Source organism: Colletotrichum aenigma (genome assembly GCF_013390185.1).
Source record: "Colletotrichum aenigma strain Cg56 chromosome Unknown KSG_Cg56_contig09, whole genome shotgun sequence".
In the NCBI taxonomy this organism is placed as follows: domain Eukaryota; kingdom Fungi; phylum Ascomycota; class Sordariomycetes; order Glomerellales; family Glomerellaceae; genus Colletotrichum; species Colletotrichum aenigma.
The window spans coordinates 4,191,201-4,213,822 of NW_023500915.1; the positions used below are offsets into that span (position 1 = coordinate 4,191,201).

The 22,622-nt window shown below is 52.8% G+C and overlaps 1 protein-coding gene across 1 annotated transcript; it reads right to left on the reverse strand.

The window, feature by feature from the left end:
• Positions 1-1,661: 1,661 nt before the first annotated feature.
• NPS2 (Nonribosomal peptide synthetase 2) lies at positions 1,662-16,473 on the reverse strand (the record flags this gene model as incomplete). Its single annotated transcript, XM_037329053.1, has 5 exons — positions 1,662-1,796; positions 1,849-2,511; positions 2,563-12,293; positions 12,346-15,440; positions 15,488-16,473. The coding sequence occupies 5 exons, from the start codon at positions 16,471-16,473 to the stop codon at positions 1,662-1,664; spliced, it is 14,610 nt and encodes a 4,869-aa protein (XP_037173194.1).
• Positions 16,474-22,622: the final 6,149 nt, after the last annotated feature.

Genomic DNA, 22,622 nt, shown 5'->3' on the forward strand with positions numbered 1-22,622 from the left:
TTGCTAGAAAAGGATAGTCATGGTCAGATTATGGCCCCCATAGGCACCAGGGACTTTTTCCCAGCGGCATCGGACGCAGGGGATCACCAACGAAGTCAAGAAATGCCGCGCGCCAACCCTCTAGCCCGCTCCTTCCTGATGTTCCCCAGACTCTCACTCAGATGTTCAGATTTAGAAGACGACGGCGGAAAAAAGGAACATTCCGAAGCTCGGGAGAAAGGGTAACGATACATCATACGGGGGCGGGCTGACCCCCTATGTTCGTGTGACGGCCTCGGCAGATGACCTGTGCGCATTGAGCCGCAGACCTGCCTAATTCGGGATCGCCCACCGGCACGATGGGACGACCTTATCGATCTAGGCTTGATATCCGAATTCGCCATAGCCACTGCCCAGAATCTTTCCAGGCGTGTCCTCCTAGAACACCAACAATGTGGTCAGCCTCGGCTATAGGCTTTTAGACATTGATTAGTCCGACGGCGAAATCAACAGTCATCCGCCAAGTTCTCTGTTGCAATTTGTAATGTCAAAACCGCTGACTGCGTGTTTGTGGCTGCTCTTCTTGCGCCAGACAAATTTAAGACGTCCATAGTCACGTCTCAGTACATTTGGGAACGATCTTGACAACTTAAGTCGGTCTGGGTCTGAGATTTTGAGGCGAATCGGTTCATGTTAATCAGAGACTAGATGAGTATATGGTCACATATGCACCAATTTTGTAGAATTAGACAACCTCCAACCCTTCAAGGGTATAAGAGACTCTCGATGTGAATTGAAGTTGGTTTTGAAGCACGAAGTGCAGGTATCTCTAAACACCCTTCAGTCAGACTTGTGTGTTCCAAATCCATCATTAAAATAGGAAAATGTAGTCTTGTTGATTCTTTCCCTTTAAATTGTTTCAGGCCTGAAAAGTTCTATCAACTTCTGTGTAGTCAGTCCCATAGTTTGTTCCATCTGAGAGCATTGATCAACATCGCAATTGAAATGCATTTGAAACAAGGCAAAGGCTGGATTGGGCATCGATAGTGTCGCATGCACTAAAGAAAAAATGAGAATTTCAAGAATGTTAGAGTCTTGAAAGCGGAGCAATCAGACGGGGTAGACTAATGAGAATCCACTGAGGCCAAAATATGGCACGCTCTCCTATGCCTCAGTTACAAAGATCGACTCCCCAGAACTGAATGAAACCATTTATGGCATTTATGGAAACAAAGCACAGATCCTCAATCAATACACGTTCAGGTTGTTTCCGGGTTCGGTAATGGAATGATGCAGAGCCATTGTCACTCTGAGTCCTCAACTATAAGCACTGTTCAGCTATTTCCATTATATCATACAAACGACGTGCCATTGCCTTCTTCTACTGTGATTTCTACTGGACCCATACAGCTTCTACTAGCATTTTCGAGCGCACTCCTTCATTCTTGGCAAATTGTGGACTGGACATGACCGCTTTCCACACTACGCCTCCGTGATCTTCGTGTGTCGCTGGTCATAAAAGCCGATCTACTCTTGACCGATGGTGCACCCCGCGGCTAAATATTTGGTGAAAGGCACAATCACTGAGTTGGAAGTACTTAGGTAGATACCAAATTAAACGAAAACATGTGAAATATGAACTATAACAATTGAACTTGTCTAACATGAAACTTCTAATATCCTCATAACTCCTTCAAAATGCAACTAAGCACGCTGATAAGCTCGCCAGCGGAGGACTGGGACACTTTAGCCGCTGACCCGAACACTCCAATATCCATTGCGCCTTCCTTTATCGACGCTTCGATATCCACAGCGTCCTATAATCATATTAGCAAGACATCTTATGAACTGATTCACGTAGGAACTTACTGGGAATGCGTCTCGTACTGCATTGTCCACTAACCATCGAGCAGAGACGCTCGATGATAGACCCGAGTTGCCATCCGTCTTGGTCAGGCCCTCAATCTCGTCTCCATTCGAAACGAGCTCAAACGAGACGTCTCCTGCCTGGAGAATCTCCTTGTCGTCATCGCCGAGATGAAGGAAGTTGACGAAGCAGTCAATCTCTAGCCCAGTCCAGTCCGTTATCTCCCACAACCCTACAGTTGAGTGCGATGAGATGAGATGCAAGTCTTCTTGCACACGTTGAGCGATAGCGATCATGCTGGCAGTTTCATCGACTCGGACCCTGAGAGAAACCAAGTTGAGTGTGGGGAACGTCGGTTGCAGATTATGGGCGAGGGATCGGTTAGCGTAGTAGATACCGAACACGACCTCGTTGGTGTTCAATGACGAGGAGAGAATTTTTGACTTTTGAAGAGTCTTGGCAGCCGCAGCGAAAAAGAGGGCAGGAAGACCCACGCCGGCCTGGGAGCATAAGCTTTGTAGGCTTGCGATACCAGAAACGGCAGAGCGTTGAAGGAGTGACACTCGCTCCAACGATTTGGTCGTGTCGTCGGGCTTAGATGACGTGGCGGGAATGATGCCTTCAAAGTATTCCGTCCAAAACTTCCTATTGTCGCCTTTCACTTCCTGGTGATGGTGAGCACCAAGGAACGACCTCCACAACTCTAGCTCTATGACCTCCTTGGAGCCTTGTCCTTGAATCGTGGATAGAAGGTGCTGCATGAGTGCTGGTAGGCTGAATCCATCGTAAAGCGAGTGCTGAAGTTTCAGTTGAAGCAGCCAAGATTTATCATCCTCTTGCTTTGCGGAAAGCTGGACCTGGGGCCAGCACGATTCCGTGTGAGACTCTGAAGTAGAAGCCTCTCCCTGGACGGCGATGTGTTTGTGAGGTCCATCGGCATCCGGACGGAGAATAATCTGCACGAAAGGTAGCGACCTTTGACCTGTGGCAACGATACATGTCCGGAGGATCGGCTCTGACTCAATGACAGCGGACCATGCCCCTTGCAGTTGATCGACCGTCACAGATCCTTGAAGACGGTAGGAGAACTCTGGGTAGAAAACTCGGCCCTCGGAGTTCTGCCATGCTGACATCATGTAGACTTGCATTGGCAGAGGAGGCACGATTGCTAGCACCTGAGACTCGGCAATACCAGCATTGGTAAGCAGGGCTTCACTATCAATTGTGCTTGGGAGTTCAAACCCAGTAGAAGGGGTGCCTGGGGATTGCTGCATCTCAGTGGAGGTGCTTGACTGAGCCTGCTGAGCCATAGATTGAATTGAGGTCGATGTCAACAGGGCCTTGACGCCAAGGTTCAATCCTTCCTTGCGAAGGAGCGCCGAGACCTTGATGGCGCTGATCGAATCTAGGCCTAGGTTGTAGAGTGTATGGCTCTTGCTGATTGAGCTCTCTTCGACCCCTGCAGCTTGTGAGAGCACCCGGCGCAGGAGCTTCTCTGTAGCCGTCCACTCTGTGGCTTCATCCGATTTGGTGATTTTCGTAGAAGAATCAGCGGGCGCCTTCCTCGCCTGGAATGAGGGAAGCTGGCATATGGAAACATTGTCGTCCTCAAAGCGAAGTAGGTTCTCCTCGGGGTTGCTGATGATGTACTGCAGCGCCCTGTCGAGATGATGGAGTAATTGGTTGGTCATCTTCTCGGACACATACGCATTTTGCCCGGCAATGCGCCAGATGAGATTCTTTGACGTAGCTTCCAGCTCCGCGCAGACGGCAAACTCGGTCGCAGAGGAGCCTTGGACTGATTTCATCAGAGGGTTTTCAAGTCCAGACTCGGGGTTCTTCTGCAGAATGAACAGCGTATTGAAGAGTCGCCCTCCAGCGATGGCCTGTGCCTTTCTCAGGGGGTAATTTTGGAACTCGACGATGTCGCCCATGGTTTCTTGAAGGTAGCGAAGGAAGTTGGTGGGAGAGCCGTGAAGAACGCAGCGTACAGCCACAGTGTTCATCGTCGGGAACATGAGGGCTTGGGCTTGTTCCGAGTCACGCCCTGCGAGGACGACACCGAAGCTGACTTCGAGAGTCTGGAGAAGTGTCGCAAGAGTTGATGCCCAGCAAGCCTGGCCGAGAACTTGCAGGCTGACAGCGTGCCGTTTGCAGAAGTCTGTCACGCGGTCAAGTCCAGCACTCGAGACCGCCTCCGTCCGGTAGGTGTGGTCACCCGGTGATGTAGCCGAGAGCTGCCTTTCAGAAAGCAGTGATGGCCGTGTATTAGCGAGGTACTGCGACCAGAACTTTCTGGATTGATCTGTTGGCGTCTGGACCAAGCTTTGAAGGAATTGCTTAGTCTGCGGCCGATCGGAAAGCTGGCCTTGGTATGCTGCAGCGACGTCTTGATGAAGCAAAGCCAGAGACCATCCATCATAAAGGGCATGCGAAATCGACAAGACGACAAGAGACTTGTTACCTCCTGAAATGACAGACAGCTGCAGAAGATTCGAATGCCCTTGAGCTTCGCGAGCATTACGCTTGTGCTTATCGACAATGCTCTGCACTTCAGCCACATCACCTGTCTGATTCTTGTTGACCAACAGATGACTGGACTTCGAGATTACTTGGGCAAAAGTTTGCTCAACAGAAGGGTCCTCGATCTGCACAAATACAGTTCGCAGGATAGGCGATCTCTGAACGACCTGTTGCCAAGCTTGCTCGAACTTATCGACATCAACACCGCTAGCCAACTCTAGGACGTCGTGATTGAAGTACTGCTCGAAGTCCGATTGCAACATGTCGGCAATCATGGACTCTTGCAATGGTGTGGGAGGCAAGACGGCCTCAACCTGTTGCATTTCGAAATTAGTGGACTCCACGGCCTTCCACAGCTTTGCCTTAAGGTCGTCGTAGTTTGATTGCTGGCTTGAGTCTTCCGAGACAGGCTTGTTACGATTGATAATAGAAGACATGACGGCGATGGTTTGCGACTTCATGAGTTGAGACAATGTGAGATTGTGACCGGAGTGCTTGAGCCTTGCAGATAGTTTCACAAGGTCGATGCTGTCCAAGCCCAATTCCAGAAGGGCCATGTTCTCTGTGATACTTTCCTCAGAAGCACCTGAGAGAGCGGCAATCTCTTTTCTCAGCACCAAAGCGGCGGGTGTCCACTCAAAGTCTGAGATGTTCAGGTGAAGCTCGTGGTCCTTGAAATCGCCGTCAATGGACTCGGGTCGTGAAGTCAACGGGGTGCGGGGCGATGCGGCAGTCGAAGCATCACGAGAGACATTGGCACTGACAGGCAGAGAGTAGGTTGCGCGAGAGGTGACATCCACCATCGCCTCATCAATCTCCTCAAAGAGAGAGTTCATCATAGCCTCGTCAGCAACGTCTCCATGTGCCACAATCTGGACTCGGAGTTGACCATCGGGGGTTGACGACGCTTCAAAGGCGAGGGGATAGTCAGAGAGGCTGTAGTCGTCCATAATGGACCACATGCCTGAGGGCTCCGCCGAACGAGCTTGTTCAACTTGGAAAACGAAGAGATTTTCAAAGCTGGGCCGACCTCTGGACTTAGTGCACCACTTTTGAATGTTCCGCAGCGGCACGTGCTGGAACTGTAAAACTGCCGTGCTAAACTCATGACACTTTTGGATCAAAGATAGCCAAGTGTCCCCCTCCTTGAGGCCAGCGTAGAAGAGCAGCGTGTTGAACAAAGGACCGATGGTGTTTTCAATTTGTTCCATGTCAATAGACCGGCCAGACACAATTACGCCGGTCGCGGCATTGATGGGGAAATGCTTTTTGAAAACAGATGTCCACAGGGCAAGAACAACTGACTGAAGTGTGACATTCAGCGATCTGCGTAACGTTTCAAGGTTGCGGGCCGAGTAAGTTTTCGTCCTTGTGATTATGCTCGAGGGATCACCACCCTGAAGTCTTGGAATCGTGTCAAAAAGGCAGTTGCTGAGGTGTTCGGTCCAGAATTGGCGGCTGGAATCGTAATTTGCAAGCGGTCCGTGTGCAAGGGTATCCAAGAACGAGGGGGCTGGTTGGTGTTCTTTCTGCGAATACTCATCGGAAACCCAACGGAGCATTGTCTCAAATGTTACGCCGTCGTACAGCGCGTGGAAGATGTGAACAACTAAAATTGTCTCCTCGCCCACTCGAGCTACGATCAGTTCCAGAGGATCGGAAACACATCGGCTGTTCTTGTGAATGAGTGCTGGCATTGCGCTTGCCAGTTGTGTCTCGACTTCAGCAGGCTCAAGGGCTCTCAGGTCTCTCCAAGAAAGCTCAGAAGACTTGAGGGCAACCTGTGCAAAGCCGGCAGGCGTTTGGATGAAGCTGGTTCTGAGGATTGCATGGGATTTTACAAGCTGCTCGCACGCAACCCTCAACTTTTCAATGGAAACTTCGGATGAAAGCTTCAGCCGGAAAGCAGTGAAGTAGGCGCCCTCGTCTTGATCAGACATGAATCTCGAGAGCATGCCCTCTTGCAGCGGTGTGCACGGCGCAACGTACTCAATGTCCCCATCACTTGGGAGAGAGAGCTCTTGCACGGCTAGAGATCTGTATCGGTGGCCAAATGCCTGGATGAGCTGGCGTGCCTCGTGAACTCCGCTGCCCTCACTTGCTGGATCGGTCTGCTGAAGGACTTCAGCGAGATCGCCGAGAGTGGGATTTCTCAGAATGACCCTGGGCGCCGCGCCTGACAAACCATTCTTACGCATCAGTCTGGAGAGTCGGAGAGCTGAAATTGAATCAACTCCAAGATCGAAGATGTTACTTGACAGCGAGACTGGAGTGTCGTCGCCGAGGAACTCCTGTACTGTTGACACGATTTGCCGTTGCACCTCATTGGTTGGCTCTGAAGTTGTCCTCGAGGATGGTGACAATTGGACCAACGTCTCTGGAGTCAAAGTTCTGAAGAGCTGATTAAGCTGCTTGATGTCTGCTTTGTTGTTCGGAGAAAGAGGAATGCGCGGGACTTGGAAGATGTACGAAGGAACCATGTAGCCGGGAAGTGTGTCTCTGCAGGCCTTCTGAACAGACCGAATAAGAGCGGCCGTCGTGGGTTCGTTGAGCACTTGCAGCTCCGCCTTGGAATTAGCTATTGACTTATGGCTGACGAAGGACACCAACATGTCTTTGTCCAGACTGCCGTGCTTGGTGACCAGAGTGGCAACGTCGCTGACTTCGCTAACTCGGGTGCGGATGGAGTGGTTGATTTCGCCGATTTCCAAACGTTGCCCGCGCAGCTTGACCTGGTCGTCAGCACGACCCAGGAAGTCGAAGCATCCATCATGGAGTAATCTGACGAGATCACCGGTGCGGTACACGCGCTCGTTGAAGCCTTTCAGGACTGGGAAACGTTCCTGGGTTAGCTCTGGGCGGTTCAGGTATCCCTTACCGACGAGCTTTCCAGAAACGCAAAGCTCGCCGACAGCACCCCTCATGACTGGAATGTCAGTTCCAGGTTTGAGAACATATGAACCAACATTGTCAAACTGCTTTCCAATATTGGAAGCGCGACCGTTGTGGGGGACTCTTTGGTACATGGTGACCCCAATTGTGGCCTCAGTTGGGCCGTAAGCGTTGTAGATCACGCCAACGGGTCCCCATACGTCGAGAATTTCCTGCTTTAGAGCCTCTCCACCGGTGATGAAAACACCCCTAGATAGGCTCGGCACTTCCGCCGGGTTAAGCAGGCGAGCCAAACTTGGCGTCAGATCAATGTGGGTGATTGCCAGGTTTCGGATTGTACCGGCAAGGTCATCGAGAATGAGATCTCGCGGGGCTCCAACCAGAGTCATACCAACAGACCAACTCCAATATTGCTCAAGGACTGACACGTCAAAGTGGAAAGAAGCAAATTGAAGCCACTTGGAGGTCTCATCCCAATGACCCTCAAACAGCCTCTGAAATGCTTTCATGGCCTGAGCAGCATTCTCGTGCGTGATTTCGCACCCCTTTGGCGTTCCAGTGGTACCAGATGTGTATAAACAATAGGAGTTGTCCTGAATGCTGAGGGGATCCGGGCTGGAGAACTCCTTAGAGGCAGTATCGAGCACTGAATCCTCGATGTGGAGAATTGGCTGATCAACAATAAAATCGATATCATTGTTGGTGAGCAGCGCAAGAGCGCCGGAATCCTTGAGTATGAACTCTTTTCTCGCCTTTGGCGCGGATGGATCTAGTGCTAGGAAAGCGCAGCCAGATTTGAGAATGCCGAGAATGGAGAAGCAAGCCTCGGGGCACTTGTCAAAATGGATCGCGATCGTATGCCCAACTTTGGAGTGCTGTGAGAGAAGGTTGGCGACTTGATTGCCCTTCTCGTTGACTTCTTTGAAGGTCCACTTCTTAGAAATCGGGGTTTCGCCGTGAAACCCGGTAAGAAACTCCAAAGCGACCTTGTCTGGATGCGTGCGTGCCTTGCTCTCGACGAATTGGTGCAAGAACTGCTCTTCAGACGGAAGGTCCGGCTCCTGAGGTGGTAGAATGGAGAACACTGAGGGATTATGAGCCCACAAGTCGTCCTCAGCTCCAGTAGGATTCTGAGCAAGATGCTGTAAGATGGCATCGAACTGGTCTACCAAGTGACGTGCCTGGACTGCTGGAAGGACGTCTGTGCGATGAGTAACACGAAGTTGGATCTCGCCACCGCCCAAAGGCTCAACTTCAAGGGACAGAGGGTAGTCGAGGTTGCCCTCGTCGCTGATTGTCCTCCAAGGGAAATCCAATGCACCATCTTCAGGCATCCGCTGATATACAAGAAGAGTGTCAAAGACTTGGGCATTGGGGTAGCCAAGCCAGCGCTGTATCTGGGCGAGGGGTGTGTTCTGATGCTTCAATAGCTCATTGTGATACCCCAGCATCTGCTGCAAAAGCTCAGAGTTGGAGGGCTTATTGTGCGCAATGACGGGAACGGTGTTTATGCAGGGGAACACAACACCCTCTGTCTCATTGTCGATGCGGCCAGACAAGACCACTCCGAAGACGACATCCTCCTCGCCGAGATAAGCAGAAAGAACACGAGTCCAAGCTGCTTCCAGTATGATTTGAATTGACACATCAGCTTGCCTTGCCTTTTCGGTGAGAATCTCGAAACCAATGCTGGCAGATTTGGAACTTGAGGTAAGTTCTGGAGATGGCTCGGATAGCGGAGTAAGGGTTGGGAATCGGTTGACGACCACCTCAGATGACTTTTGCTTCCAGAATTCTTCAGAGTCCGCCTTTGCAGAGCCTGCCATTATATTTGAGAGAGCACGGTCAATTGGCGGATGCTGGCTAGGACGGCCGCCTCGGAGGAAAACAGTCAAGTCTCGCAAGATCAGCTGAAGAGAGAACGCGTCGTAGAGTGCGTGATGCATAATGATGTGCATGTTGATGCCTGAGTCGAGACACTCAAGTGCAACCGCCCATGGTGGGTTTTCCAGAGTTTGCAGGACGGCGTGAGCGATGTCCAACTTCCATTTCGTGACGTTGAAAGATTCTTTCCCATTGTGATGAATCACCAACGGCAATCTCATGCCATGAGCGGAATATTGCAGCATTGCAAACGAAGCATCGCGGTGTTGTGTTGGCAAGAAACCCGTTCTCAGAATTTGGTGGTGCTCGAGGAGAGAATCCCATGCCGCACGAGCCTTATCAAGGGAAACGTCATCCTTGAGGGCGAAAGACATATAATTCAGGTAATGTTTGCCTCCTGACTGGATAAAGTTGCTAAGCATAGCGCATTGCAAGGGCGTGCAAGGCAAAACATTCTCAATACCGTCGCCAATGGAGGTGTTTCCGACCTCTCGCTCAAACTTGGCGAAGTCATACAGCTCGAAATCTTGCTGGGTGGACTGCCCGAGGCGGGCCGCCATTTTCGCGCAGGTAGGGAACCCAATGACGTCCAAGGCAGAAAGCTGCAGACCTTGGTCTCGCAGCATTGCGGCAAGCTGTACGGCGTTGATGCTGTCTAGACCAAGTTGGAAAATCGAAGTGTGTCTGCTGATCTTGGAGACTGAAGTTTTTGACAGTTCGGCCAAGACAGATCGTATTTGCTTCTCGGAATCGTTCCACTCCTCGTCTTCTGAGAGGTTTTGGCCCTCCTCAGGTTCTTGTTGGTCCTGGTGAATGGCCTTGTTGACAACGATGCTCTCTAACAACTCCTGAATGTCTGCAGGGAGATTTTCTCGGGAAGGGACGCTGGAAGCGGGATGCTTGGCGGCGTTCGCAACCAAGTGCAATAAGACACGAAGCAAGCTCGATAGGGCCTCTGTTGTCATTAGGTCACTGTTGCAGTGGAGCTTGATGGATATAGAGTCACTGCGGGGTTCTGGGGTGATTTCACAGACCAGAGGCACGTCCATGGCCCCATTATCTTCAACCAGCTCCCAGACGGACGCATCGCGTTCCGAGCGAGGCTGCTGCAAAAGAAGGAGAGAGTCAAAGAGCTGCATTCCACTTCTGGTAACATGATTCTGAATGGAGCGCAGAGGCGTGAATTGTCGTTCCAGAAGGCGAGGGTTGAGATTTTGGAATTTTCTGAGCATCGTGACAAATTGGGCCGACGCTGGGAGCTCAATCCGGATGGGTAAGGTATTGAAGCAAGGCGCAACCAAATGATCAATGCCTTCGTGACTCAATGCCCTCCCACTCATGACATTGCCAAAGCAGACGTCTGTTTCGTCGTGGACGATGCTCAAGAACACAGACCACACAGTCTGGAAAAATGATAATGTTGAAACTCCCGTAGCTTTGGAAACTGATTGGAGGTTGCTGAGAGGAATTTCGAGCCGGCCTGTGACCACTAAGGGCCCCTGTCTCTCAAGCTCAGCGCGCTTGACGGACAGTTGGTGTTGTGCAGGCTTGAACCCATCAAATTGTGTCTTCCAGAAGGAATCAGTTCCGTCCGGAGAACCGACAATTTCGTGAAGGACAGGAAGGTAGTCAACTGGAGGTTGCAGCGGCTTTCCATTCGCCAGTTGCTCGATTTCCGCGAGGAGAACGTCGATTGCCACGCCATCGTAGAGTGCATGATGACAGACGAATGAGAGGTGGCTCTTGCTCTCAGACGTGATTACCGCGAGAGAAACAGGGGGGATCTTCGAGTTCAGAGAACCTGAAAGGTTCCTTGTGTGATTGTCGGCTCCGTCTCGTAAGCTCTCTGCTTCTATATTGTGCCAAGGTATTGTCCACGAGCTGAGCACAACTTGCGCGACGGCTCTTCGAGATTCTCTTGTGGTGATGAAGCAAGTGCGGAGAATAGCATGGCGTTGGCACATCTCCTCCCAGTAACCCTTCATATCTGACTCAGGGATTCTCAATTTGAAAATGAGCTGGTTGGAGTAAGACGAGCCAGCTGTGGAAGATAGCATGGCTTCTTGAAGTGGAGTGCAAGGCAACACGGTGGAGACCTCTTGCCCTTCCTTGGCAAAGTCTTCTTTGATAGCCTCGACATACTCATTGGAAAACATAGAAGCTGATGCATTCATGCTTTGAGTATCGTCTTCTGTCTGCTGAGTCGAAATTTCTTGTGCCAGACGAGCGACACTTCCGGACCGCAAGATCAAAGACACGGGAATCTTGGCCGGGAACGAACCCCGCAAAGTCCTCGCCAAGGAGATGGCTGAGATAGAGTCCAGGCCCACGGCAGCAAACGGCTGCCAGCGCGTGATGTCTTCCAACGGAATGCTCAAGACTTGCGAAAGAACAAGCGCAATGGTCTTTTCCTGGTCAGACCAAGAGTTTTGGTCGTCATGCTCCTCGGTGGAGCCAGCAGCTAGGTCCAAGTGTTCACGAGAGAACTCGCGGAACGAAGCTTGCATTGCAGCTCTATCGATCTTCCCACTTGACGTGAGGGGGATGGAGCTGATAGGGAAGAGATAGGTTGGAACCATATAGGCCGGCAACCGAGACCGCAGAAGTCCAAAAAGGGTGCTGTTGGCTTTAGCCAGTCTGTCATCAATCGGCAACGTCGTGTACTCAGAATTGCCGTTGTCTGTAGGAACGTAGAAAACGGCAAGTTGCGTAGCGGGCGAATTGCTGCGACTGACGATGACAGCCGCGCTGGAGGTTGCAAGACCAGAAGTGGTGAGAATGCTGCTGATTTCGCCTGTATCGATACGTTGACCGCGCAGCTTCAGTTGATCGTCCATACGGCCCAGTACCATGAGCGAGCCGTCAGGAAGCATACGGCCCATGTCTCCAGATCGGTAGATGCGGCCTAATTGGGGGTGATTGACGAATTTCGAATCGGTGAGTTCTGGCATGCCCAAGTATCCCGCCGCCACTTGGTCACCTCCAAAACACAATTCACCCGCAAACGCTATAGGCAGGGGATTCAGACTCTCAGAGCCAAGGACTATTGTTGAGGTATTCTCAAACGAGAATCCAAGGTGGTCGATGAAGTCGCCGGGCTTCATCTTCTTGACCGTACAGATGTTGGTCGTTTCAGCTGGGCCATATCCTGGAAATTGTTAGCCTCCGAATACGGTCTTGAATAATGGAGATCAACTCACCCTGGTACAGATGCCCCGTCCACTTCTTTGCGACGACTGTTGTCATCGGCTCGCCTGCCGTAACCAAAAACTCCACGCCCGGAACGTTGCTCGGGTCTACGAGAGACGCAACGGTGGGAGTCATGCTAAGATGAGTGCACCCAAAGAAGCGGATAGCCCGCTCCAGCTCTTCGAAAAGGGTATCATTGGTGCCAGAGCACAAACAAGCGCCAACCTTCCAAGTGAAGAAAATTTCAAAAACCGACACATCGAACGCCTGAGAACATGCTTGAAGTAAGCGTGAAGATGGTGCGTGTGGATAGATGCGGGAGAGGACGTCAAGATTGCCCGCAATGTTTAGCTGCGTGACGACAACACCTTTTGGCTTGCCTGTTGTCCCGGAAGTATAGATGACATAGGCTGGCCGCGATGGATTGGGTGGAATGCAGAGGTTGTCGGAGGAGATGATCGACATGTCGGTTCTGCGGATGTCGATAAAGTGACAGTTCGTAACCTCCGTCAGAGCGGCCGAGACTCCGCTGTCAGCGATACATAGACTAACATCTGCCTGCGTCAAGATGCCTCTTACTCTCTCGGCGGGTGAACTTGGTAAGAGAGGGAGATATGCACATCCAGCCTTCAAAATTCCCAGCATTGCGGCATAAAGCGGAATCGACTTCTCCATAACGAGGCCGATGATGTCGCCCTCCTTTGCTCCATAATCTTGCAAGCAGCGAGCGATCTTATTCGCCGAGGCGTTCAACTCGCTGTAAGACACGGTCTCGACCGCGTCATCCTCTAGCAACGTTGCGAAGCGAACCGCAATTGCATCCGGTGTGAGGTCTGCTGCTCGCTCGAAAATAGAAGCCAGATCAGGCACATCATTCAAAATTGATGGGGCGTCATTGAATATTGATCTCAGATACGGGGAGAAGTTGTTGATGATTGTGTTGATGTGAGACTTTGGATTTCGAAGAAGGTGAAGTACCACGGACTCAAGCTGGTCCACCAGCAGACTCGCGTGCTCTATCGAAATTGCGTTGTTATGGTGAGTGATACGGCAGCTCGGACCGTGGGCAGTTGGCTCAACCTCGACGAGTAGACCAGTTTCCAGGAAATCCTGGTGGGCGATCTCCCGCACTTGGCCAGAGGTGCGCTTCTGACTGTACAGAGATTCCTGGTAAACGAAGAGAACATCATAGATCGAGTCGCCAGGGCTCAGGCCAGTCAACTTCTTGATTTCGTTCAGTGGAAGGATGCCATGCTGCAAAACCTGGCGGTTGGTGGCATGGATCGCTCGAATGAGATCGGCAATCGAAACAAGCCCCCTCAAATCAACTCGCAATGGGGTCGATGAGATGCAAGGTCCCATGATACGCTCAACATTGGTGACTGGAATCGTTCTACCCGAAGACACGGAGCCGATGACCACGTCAGGTTGACCCTGTAGTCCAGCCCAAAGCCATGACAGAGCTGCTTGGAAGAAGACCTGCGGATGGCATTGTAGTTGTTTCGCCCCTTCATCCAAGTCAACTTGTGAAATATCCAGAGTTCGTCTCGTTGTCAGAACCTCTAGCGTTTCAGGAAGACGGCCCATAAGGCGTGGCAAGCCATGTCTTTGCCAGCCAAGCAGGTTTTCCGCCCAGAAACTGCGTGCATCGTCAAGCTGCCGTGTCGTGGTTGGATCACTGAAGAAGTTGGCCACATCTTGAAATTGTGGGTGCGGCTTAATCGATTCGCCCCGGGCCAGAGCCGAGAGATCTTCAAGAAGCATGTCGGCGGACCACCCATCGTAGAGTGCATGGTGGATCTGCAACAAGATGGAACCACCATCGTCGGAATTCGATTTGCAGATCTGAACTCTCAGCGGACGGAGAAACTCCCCGTCTAATGAGATGGAGAAATTCCGATTGAGCTGCTCGACATGTCTGACGGAAGACTCCGATAGCCGATGGAAAACGACTTGCGCAAAGCCTCTGCCAAGAGTGATGAATCCAGAGCGGAAGATGCTGTTGACTGACGCAACATCGCGAATCCACTTTTCCGCATCATGAGTGGTGGATCCAGCCGGGATTTCGAGCTCGACCCAGTTGCAGTAGGCTTGAGAATTGACCGCCGTTTCCGCAAGCATTGCATTCTGCAGTGGTGTGCACCAATGAACAGCTTCAATATCGCTCTGTATTGAGTCAAGATCCCCGTGCTGTTCTAAGACCTGATTGATAGGAATTTCCGAATACTTTGCAGATGCATCTCCCGTCGAGTCTGATGATGATGCCAGCCGAGAACATAGTGAGGACACATCCCTAGATTCGAGGACATCCGTCGCAGACACATTGAACCCTTTCTCTCTCAGTACCGAAACCAGTCTAATGGTCATGAGAGAGTCGACACCTGAAGAGCCTAGTTGTGTTGATGGCGAGACCTCAAAGCCGAGTAGGTCCGAAATGGCTGTTGCAACTTCTCGCGGCAACGGATCGGTCATGTCCGAAGAGCTCGTGGGTGGTGATATCTTGGCGGCCTCATAATCACTCTTGAGCAACTTCCGATCAACCTTGCCTGAAGGTAGCCTTGGGAAACTGGTCATGAGAACAACATCTCCAGGAACCATGAAGGATGGAAGCCACTTGGCGCAAGTAGCGAGGATGTCTTCTACACGATCGTTGGGATTTGAATCATCATCCATGGCGCAGAATACGACCAGGATACCAGCCAATACCATCGCGACGGCACTATGGCATCCACTTGCGCGCATGGCAGCTTGTTCCACTTCACCGAGCTCAATGCGCTGCCCGCGAAGCTTCACCTGGCCATCAGATATACGTCCAAGACACTCCATCGTTCCGTCTGGGTTCATCTTTGCCTTGTCCCCTGTGCGGTAGACACGGCCAAAGGGGGTATCAAAAAATGCAGCAGATGTTTGTTCAGGTCTGTTGAGATAGCCATTTGCAAGCTGGTGGCCGCCGACAACAAGCTCACCAGTCTCGCCGAGCGGCAAGATCTTGAATTCGTAAGGAGTACCTTCATCAGGAATGGCAGCAATAAAGCATGAAACAGATTCGAGAGGGAAACCAATGTTCGAGGCAGGGCAAGTTGTGGGATATTCCGGTCGGAGCGTGCTGCACGGTGTTAGTCTTGGCCTGCGTATTGCGGATCGGCGACTTACCAATGAATGGCCGCTTCTGTCGGGCCGTACATGCCCCATAGTATGCTTTCAGCCTCCTCACTACCACCAAACTCATTGACAACAGCTTCAGTCAACATCTCGCCGATCGTCAACAGCAACCTCAAGCCAGGCGCGTTTTGGCGCAGTCGCAACAGACTTCCGGCAACAGTAGGAGTCAGTTCGCAGGCATCAACTCGCAGAGTTCTTATAACGTCGGGCAGGTCGTTGAGCATGCGGCCGCGGTCGCAAGTGACTAGGGTGCATCCACGGAAGAGCGGGAAGAAGATTTCGAAAACGGAAACATCGAAAGTCGGTGATGCGAACTGGAGAAAGCGCCTGAAGCTCGGTATATGTTTGTTATGGGCCAAAAGACTCTGTGTCGCTGCTTCGTGAGAGACACCGACACCCTTGGGCGTCCCAGTGGATCCAGATGTGTAAATAATGTATGCAAGACGCTGCGGTGTTGTTTCTGACTCTGGTATCTTGGGCACAGGAGAATCTTCGAACCCATCCTCGTCCACTATCAGAATGGTCCTCTCTTGGTCATCTTGAGGAATCTTGGATGCCAGGTCGCGGCTGACAATTACCACCTTGGCCGCAACATCCTGGAGGATGAACCTCACTCGCTCCGGAGGCGCGTCGAGATGTAACGGAGAGAACGCCCCCCCTGCCTTGAGGATGGCCAGCATCGAGATGTAGAGTTGTGGACATTGCGGAACCAAAAGAGGCACGACGAACTCCTCGTCTTTGGGCCGACTTGTTGCGACGGCAGATATGCGCGCTGCCAGCACATCTGCAGACCGATGGAGCTGAGAATAGGACCATGTTGATTCTCGTCCTTGGGCATCAAGGGAGTGTATTGCGGGAATGGCATCATCTGCAGAAAAATGCACGAGCTCGTGAAGAAGACGAGGCCCGGGGACCCCCTGCGGGTGGGGGTTTAATATCGAGAGCTTGAGCTCGGGCTCAGGCTCGCTGTCGTTCATGGTGATGCTAAGGGTGGTGGTGATAACAGAGGGGCTTGAAGAAGAAAGGATGCTATTCCAGAGTTGGTGAGGTGATTCAGGGAAGGCCCTTCTTGCGCGAGGGAGGGCGAGGGTGGTCCGATGGGTGCTTGTACGCGAAGCAAGCAGAGCTCTGGCATTAGTCTCCAGACATTACAAAAAGGGACTCACGTATTAGTCGGGCCCTCTTTTCAACGGAAACAGGCACAGGCAAAGGCACAACGGTCAATGCGGCCGGGGCCAGATGAAGACGGACCTGCAGAAGGAGGTCAAAGAGACCACGCGCCGGGGAGCAGATCGACCAATGAGAAGGATGATGATTCACAGATCTGGTGGCTGCAACGGCGTGTTTGCTTATTTGGGGCGCTGGGCAACATGCCACGGGGGCAGGCGAGGGGTTGACACGGGGTCGGCTGCGGGCTGCCGGGCCTGTAAGATTGCAGCAATTACTCAGCCGGCGGGAAGCATACAGCGATTCTGCAGCGCAATGCAGAAGGGATGCCAAAGCTTTGGTTGTCGATGATGAATTATAAGCTCGTTCATTCGTGGGTGATGACGGCGTGTTGGTAGAAGACGGCTAGTTCCAAGACGGCTCGGCCCTGTGCGATGTGCCCCAGTTGACCTGTGCGTATGTCTGACAGGTGGTACTTTGGCGCAGGTAATGGATAGCGCCCGCGTGTGCGTGCGTGAAGTATGGGGAATCTGTGATGATGGGCGTGCTGTAATCTAAGTTGAAGATATGGGCTCGCTGGTGATCTGCTGCTGCAGATACTACCGTCGAAGAGTTTGGTACGCAGTCGCGGGGGTGGTACTACGCGCATGTACTCTCTCCGCAGAGACAGCGGGAATAACAGCGTGAATATGACTGGATGCTGTCTGTTGCGCTTGCAGCTGTACAAGAAGGGCAAAAAAGAATAGAAGAAAAAAAAAACGATCGAAGGGAGGGGGAGCTCGCTCTCGGCGGAAGCTGACCGGAGGTGAGAATGAGGTAGCTAATTAGCTACCTAGCTAATGCTGGCCAGATGATGGCTTGCTTTGCCTTGTTGGCTGCTGTCTGCTGGCTGGGAGGCGCGGCGTCAGCTGCTGGCGGCTTGGGCGACTATGTAAAACTCTTGCCTTGGATTGAGTCGCTGTACCATCAACAAGGTAGTACCATCTAAGTCTGCATTGGTTATCCCCTAGTTTTGTGACTTGTCTCGTGGGATTTGATTCCATCACACATCCCACACGCGTTGGACACCGGGCTGGGGCCGGTCAAACAGAGGTGCTCCATGCTCCCGGAGCGGCATTACCAGAAAAAAACCGAAGGGAGGATCCAGGGCCCTGAGGGGCAGATCCGGCGCTTATGGCGTCATGGCTGGCAAAAAATGCGCCGCGCCATCGGGGGACGGACGCCGCTGTGGGATAAGCTTCGACGGCCCGTTCAGAGCCTTTTTAGCAACCAGGATGTCCGCCTTGGATCATCTCGGGAGGGACAAGATTTCCCAGACTTTGTTTGTATCTTGTGTTATCGTGCTGCATCTTGTCCTACTTGGAAGTGGGGTGCAGTGTAACTGTGAAAGAGTAACAGTGAGAAATGTCAAGCAAATTAAACGAACGAAACATAACCGAACCAAACTGTTGCGGCGGCAGTAGCACCAGCTCTGTGGCGAACCCGCATGGCATAAAGTAGTGTAAGGCAAGGCATGACGAGAAACATCGCATGGCATGCCGTTGGCCGGCAGCCCTATCCGATCTTGTGGCCGGGAGACGCTCCTGACAGTGACAGCTGTTGTGCACCGTGGAGCCGTTGTTGGATTTGGATCGCTGGACATGCATCCCCTTCCGTATTTGTATCAAGGCCGATCACAAAGTGTCCCGACGTCGCCGGCCCCGAGCCGTTTGAGTGTTTGACTGGAAACTTTCTTCAACAATCGCCTGGCGGCAGTCTCCGGCGAGCGACGCACGATCTTCAAGGCTGAACCCAGAGTCTCCACGGGTGGTTATTGTGTCTCCAGCTTCGGAAATAGGCGCAAAGTCCCAAGATACTGGGGTTCTGCAGCATGGTGAAATATGACGGCGCATCCAGAACAGGCCATTCTCCCCCAGACGCCACGCCATGATCCGCATCGTGCTCATCCGTGTTCGCAGCGGGTGGCCCATCTCGTCTGACTGCCGGGCAACGGTTTCTGGAATCGGTAAACTCTCCGGGGACTTGCCTTTGGAGGGCATCCAAGATATGGTACCGCGCCGCGGAGCTCTTTGACTTTAAGTGGGTACCACTCACTACCACACCCTTTACATGTCGAGGCAACAGATGAAGATGTATCACGTATGTACTTTGTTCGTCCTCGGCCGACCAAGAGCAGAGATTGTGGGCTAGGCGGAAATGCATCTCACCTGCCTGAGCCAGATGTTGATGAACGTGCGTATGAAGACGATGTGGCATCCGCCGTAAGCCCTGCGCCGGTGGGATGGTGCGGCGTTCTCTTTGGCTGTACGGCCGAGGCTAGAGGCGTTCAAGAATGGACTTTTGGGGCTGGACGGTTCCATGTGCGCGCGTAGGCGAGCTCGGCGGTAGCAGCACTGAGGCTGGTTGGGTATGGATGTGCGGCGGGCGACATTGGAGCAACATCCATCGGAGTTCTGCAGAGCCCAGACGACGTGGGGACCTGTCACAGAATCACAGGTCTCGTCACCTCTGCGGCCCGTCCAATGGAGGGATGGGCAAGGTGAGATGTGGTCGACAGACCCGAGCAGCGTGGAGTGTGTGGCCCAGAGGTGGGGGCAAGCTGAGTCGAACGCAATACGTAATTCCGCGTGGATTCTGCGTGTACTTGAACGTTGAAGGCGTCTATTGTCAACGACTGGATGGAATTGTACCCGTAAGAAACGTCTGATGAGCTGATGAGAGGCTCTAAAAGTCACAGGTGCGGTGAGTGCGCGTCCGGAGCTGGGCGAGACAAGGTAAGGGCGTCGAAGGAATGCGGTCAATGGCTGCGATGTTCGGGATGCCGAGTTTGAAAGGCTGGGATTCGAGCAGACAGCAACTGGGAACCCCCCAGGGCGTGGAGGTTTGCTTGCGGGTTAGAGGTCAGGCCAACAGTAGCCTTCAGACTCCATTGTCTGTTCCCCTCCGCGGTGGTCGGAGGCACGGCGACGGCGTGGCATGGCTGCGAATGAGTGGACTACTGGCCACGGACGAGCCAAGGATCGAAGGGTTGGATGATGTTGGTGGTGGTGGATAGCGCCAATGACCATGGGGCATAATGGATGGATGGATCAACTGGAGCTCCGCCGTTCATGGACTGGATCGAGAGACAAGACGGAAGGTCATCGCGCGCTTGGAGGGCTGGGTGTGGTTGTGCGGACGAAGCAGGTACTTGTTCAGTTCTGAGGGTCTCGAGGACCACAAGAGAGGGTGTGGACGGCGATGTGAGGCGAGGTGAGGTGGGTGACAGCGACGGAGAAAGAGGGGAATCCACGAGGATTCTTGGCTGGAGAAGAGGGAATGACATGGATGAGCATGAGGTTGAGCAGGGGATGTACTGTGTACATTGGAGGACGAGGACAAGGGCGAGGACGAGGTCGATGTGCGTCGTGGTGGGTGGGAATCGAAGTGAAGAAATTTTCCACCTTCCCTGTCGCTGCGTCGTTTGGTGCGAGGAAGGCAAGTACCTCCTTCACAGTACCTGCCTCATGGAATATGATACCTACCTAGGTAGCTATGGGAAGGCGGGAGGCAGGAAGCAGGCAGGAGGCAGGTAGAAGGCAGGAGGTATCCATAGGGGCCAGGCGTGATTACCTACTTCTGTGAGAACACTGTGAAGGCAGGCAGGCACCTCAGGCAGGGCAGGTGTCTGTCGAATTTTTCTTCATGTGAGGTGCGCCTGCCTGCTGTCCAGTGACTGCTGGAAGCCCACCTCAGAGACTTGAGGTGCCCGGTGGATGATCGTCAGTGGATGTGCAGTGGGTTTGGGCGCTAAAGGTGCCTGGTCTCAGCAGGCAGGGGGCGTTTGCCAGGCATGAGCCCGGGTGTGCTAGGGCCATCGTGGCATCGCTGCTGGGCCCAATACAGCAGGTACGTACGCCTTACCTAATTAGACCCGGATCTTATCAGATTTAGATAATCAGATCATCAGATAACCTGCTCCAATTCGGCACGGCCACCTTTCTTAGCACCTCCATCGCTGATTCCATCCATGGTCCAGCGCCTCCAGTCTCCAGAGACACACACACACACACCTACCTACCGAAATTCGCGCAGAGTCTCCATTGCAACTTCATCCGTCCCCAAAATACTTCCATCATGAGCCGTACATACCGGCCTGTATTCGTACCTTACCGACCGACCCAAACCCCAGCGATGGAGTCCTCCTTCCTCCCCACCCCTCCAAACTCCGACGGGCCATCGGGCGACGAATACCAATTTTGGATGTTGCTCTGAGAGCGCCCCAGCCATCTGGTCTCACCTCCGCCGTCCCAGTCTACATCTCGTCGTCTGAAGACATGTCCTCACCGAACGACCCAGGTCCGGCATGACAAGATCTTTCATATTGCTTCGCACTCTATCTCGGCCCAGCCTACGGAGCCGGCACTCACTGCCGTCCGGTCTCCGGTCGGTCTGGTCGGGTACCCGATGAGAGGACGCGAGACAGCTTTGTCGCTCGGATCAAAGAAAGAACACCACCACTGCGCCAGATGCGGCACAAGGTACTTCCCTCCACCCCAAGCAGTACTGTGTACATACAAAAGTACTTGATTATCTGATCCATCTTGTCAGATTAGATCCTCACCACATCATCTTTAGCGGGGGCGAAATGCTGCACAAGTCCGCATACAACATGCTGCGCACCCACGAACGAACCTGGTCACAGCCAATCCCACCATGCTGCTACCTACGTACACTACCACGACTACCTGGCGCATCATGGTGTGCCCTACACCATGTTCTCTCCCTGTGAAGAAAAAAACAGGTACCTCCTCGACGGCACTAGAGCCTTTCGGTTCGGGGAGAGTGGCCACTGACCTGCCAGTCATCGCTGATGATGGCACGCAATGTCACCCACCCGCCCATGCCCACCCCTGGCTCTTTGGCTCCCAGTCCCGAGGTCTCTTCGTGAGCCCCTGGTCCTTTTGCCCGCTCTCGGAGCAAGCTCTGCGCCTGTCTCGACTCATGTTTCTTAGTGATCCTGCCGCCTCCACATCGCATTCTATCGCATATCGCAACTGCCCCGGTTCTTCCCACCATCGCACCGCCGTCAAGCCGACCTCTGCCCAGTGCTGGCTCCTCTTGTTGACTGCAGTCAGGCACTCTGCCAGCAGGCTACCTGCAGATACTTCGTACCTTATGCGACTCTGAGACGCGACCTGCCGCCTGCCGCTCGGCTTTCCGCATCGTTTGATCGGGTCCGCCAAGTTCCTCGACACCAAAACCTCGCACAAGTATCGTCGACCAAGGTATCCGTACAGCAAGCAGCACAACCGAAACAGCAACGACTCATCCGCCGCGACTCGACTCGCTCGCCCGCTGATGATCCCGGCTGTTTTAGTGTACGAATACGTAGGTACTTGTACCTGACACAGACACCGACCCGAGGAGCATTAGCGTCGAGGTTGTGCGCCCTCGATCAGCTCGTGGCTCGTTCGGGTTCTCATCTCTAGCCCCGGGGCGCTGGACGAGATTGAAAGATTTGATCTTATCAGATCCGAAGATAACCCCGAAATCGCATCATGACCCCTCCCACCCAACTCCACCCCTCGTGCAAACTGTTCATCATCGACACTATTTTTTATTTTTTTTCACGAAATTTTCCTGTCGTGTCTAGTTGTGGCTTCTCCTCTCACCCCTCCCTCCCTGTACCATCTCTGTTTTTCTGCTGCCCTTCCCACATCGTCTTCTCCTCCTGCATCTGGTCCCGTCCGATTTCTGCATCGCGACCAATTCGGAGTGGGCCGGCTAGCACCATTGATCTGCATCGTCTTGGATATGTCGGGAAAAGTCCTCGTAAACCGACGGCTTTGGCTTCCTTGACGCGGACAGTTAACATGGCCGAACATTCCATTCGTCTGCAGTCGGATCCTTCGCCTGCTTCGTCGAACAGTCTCACTGGCTTCAGCCAAGGGTCCAGAAACGGCGGCATTAAACAAGT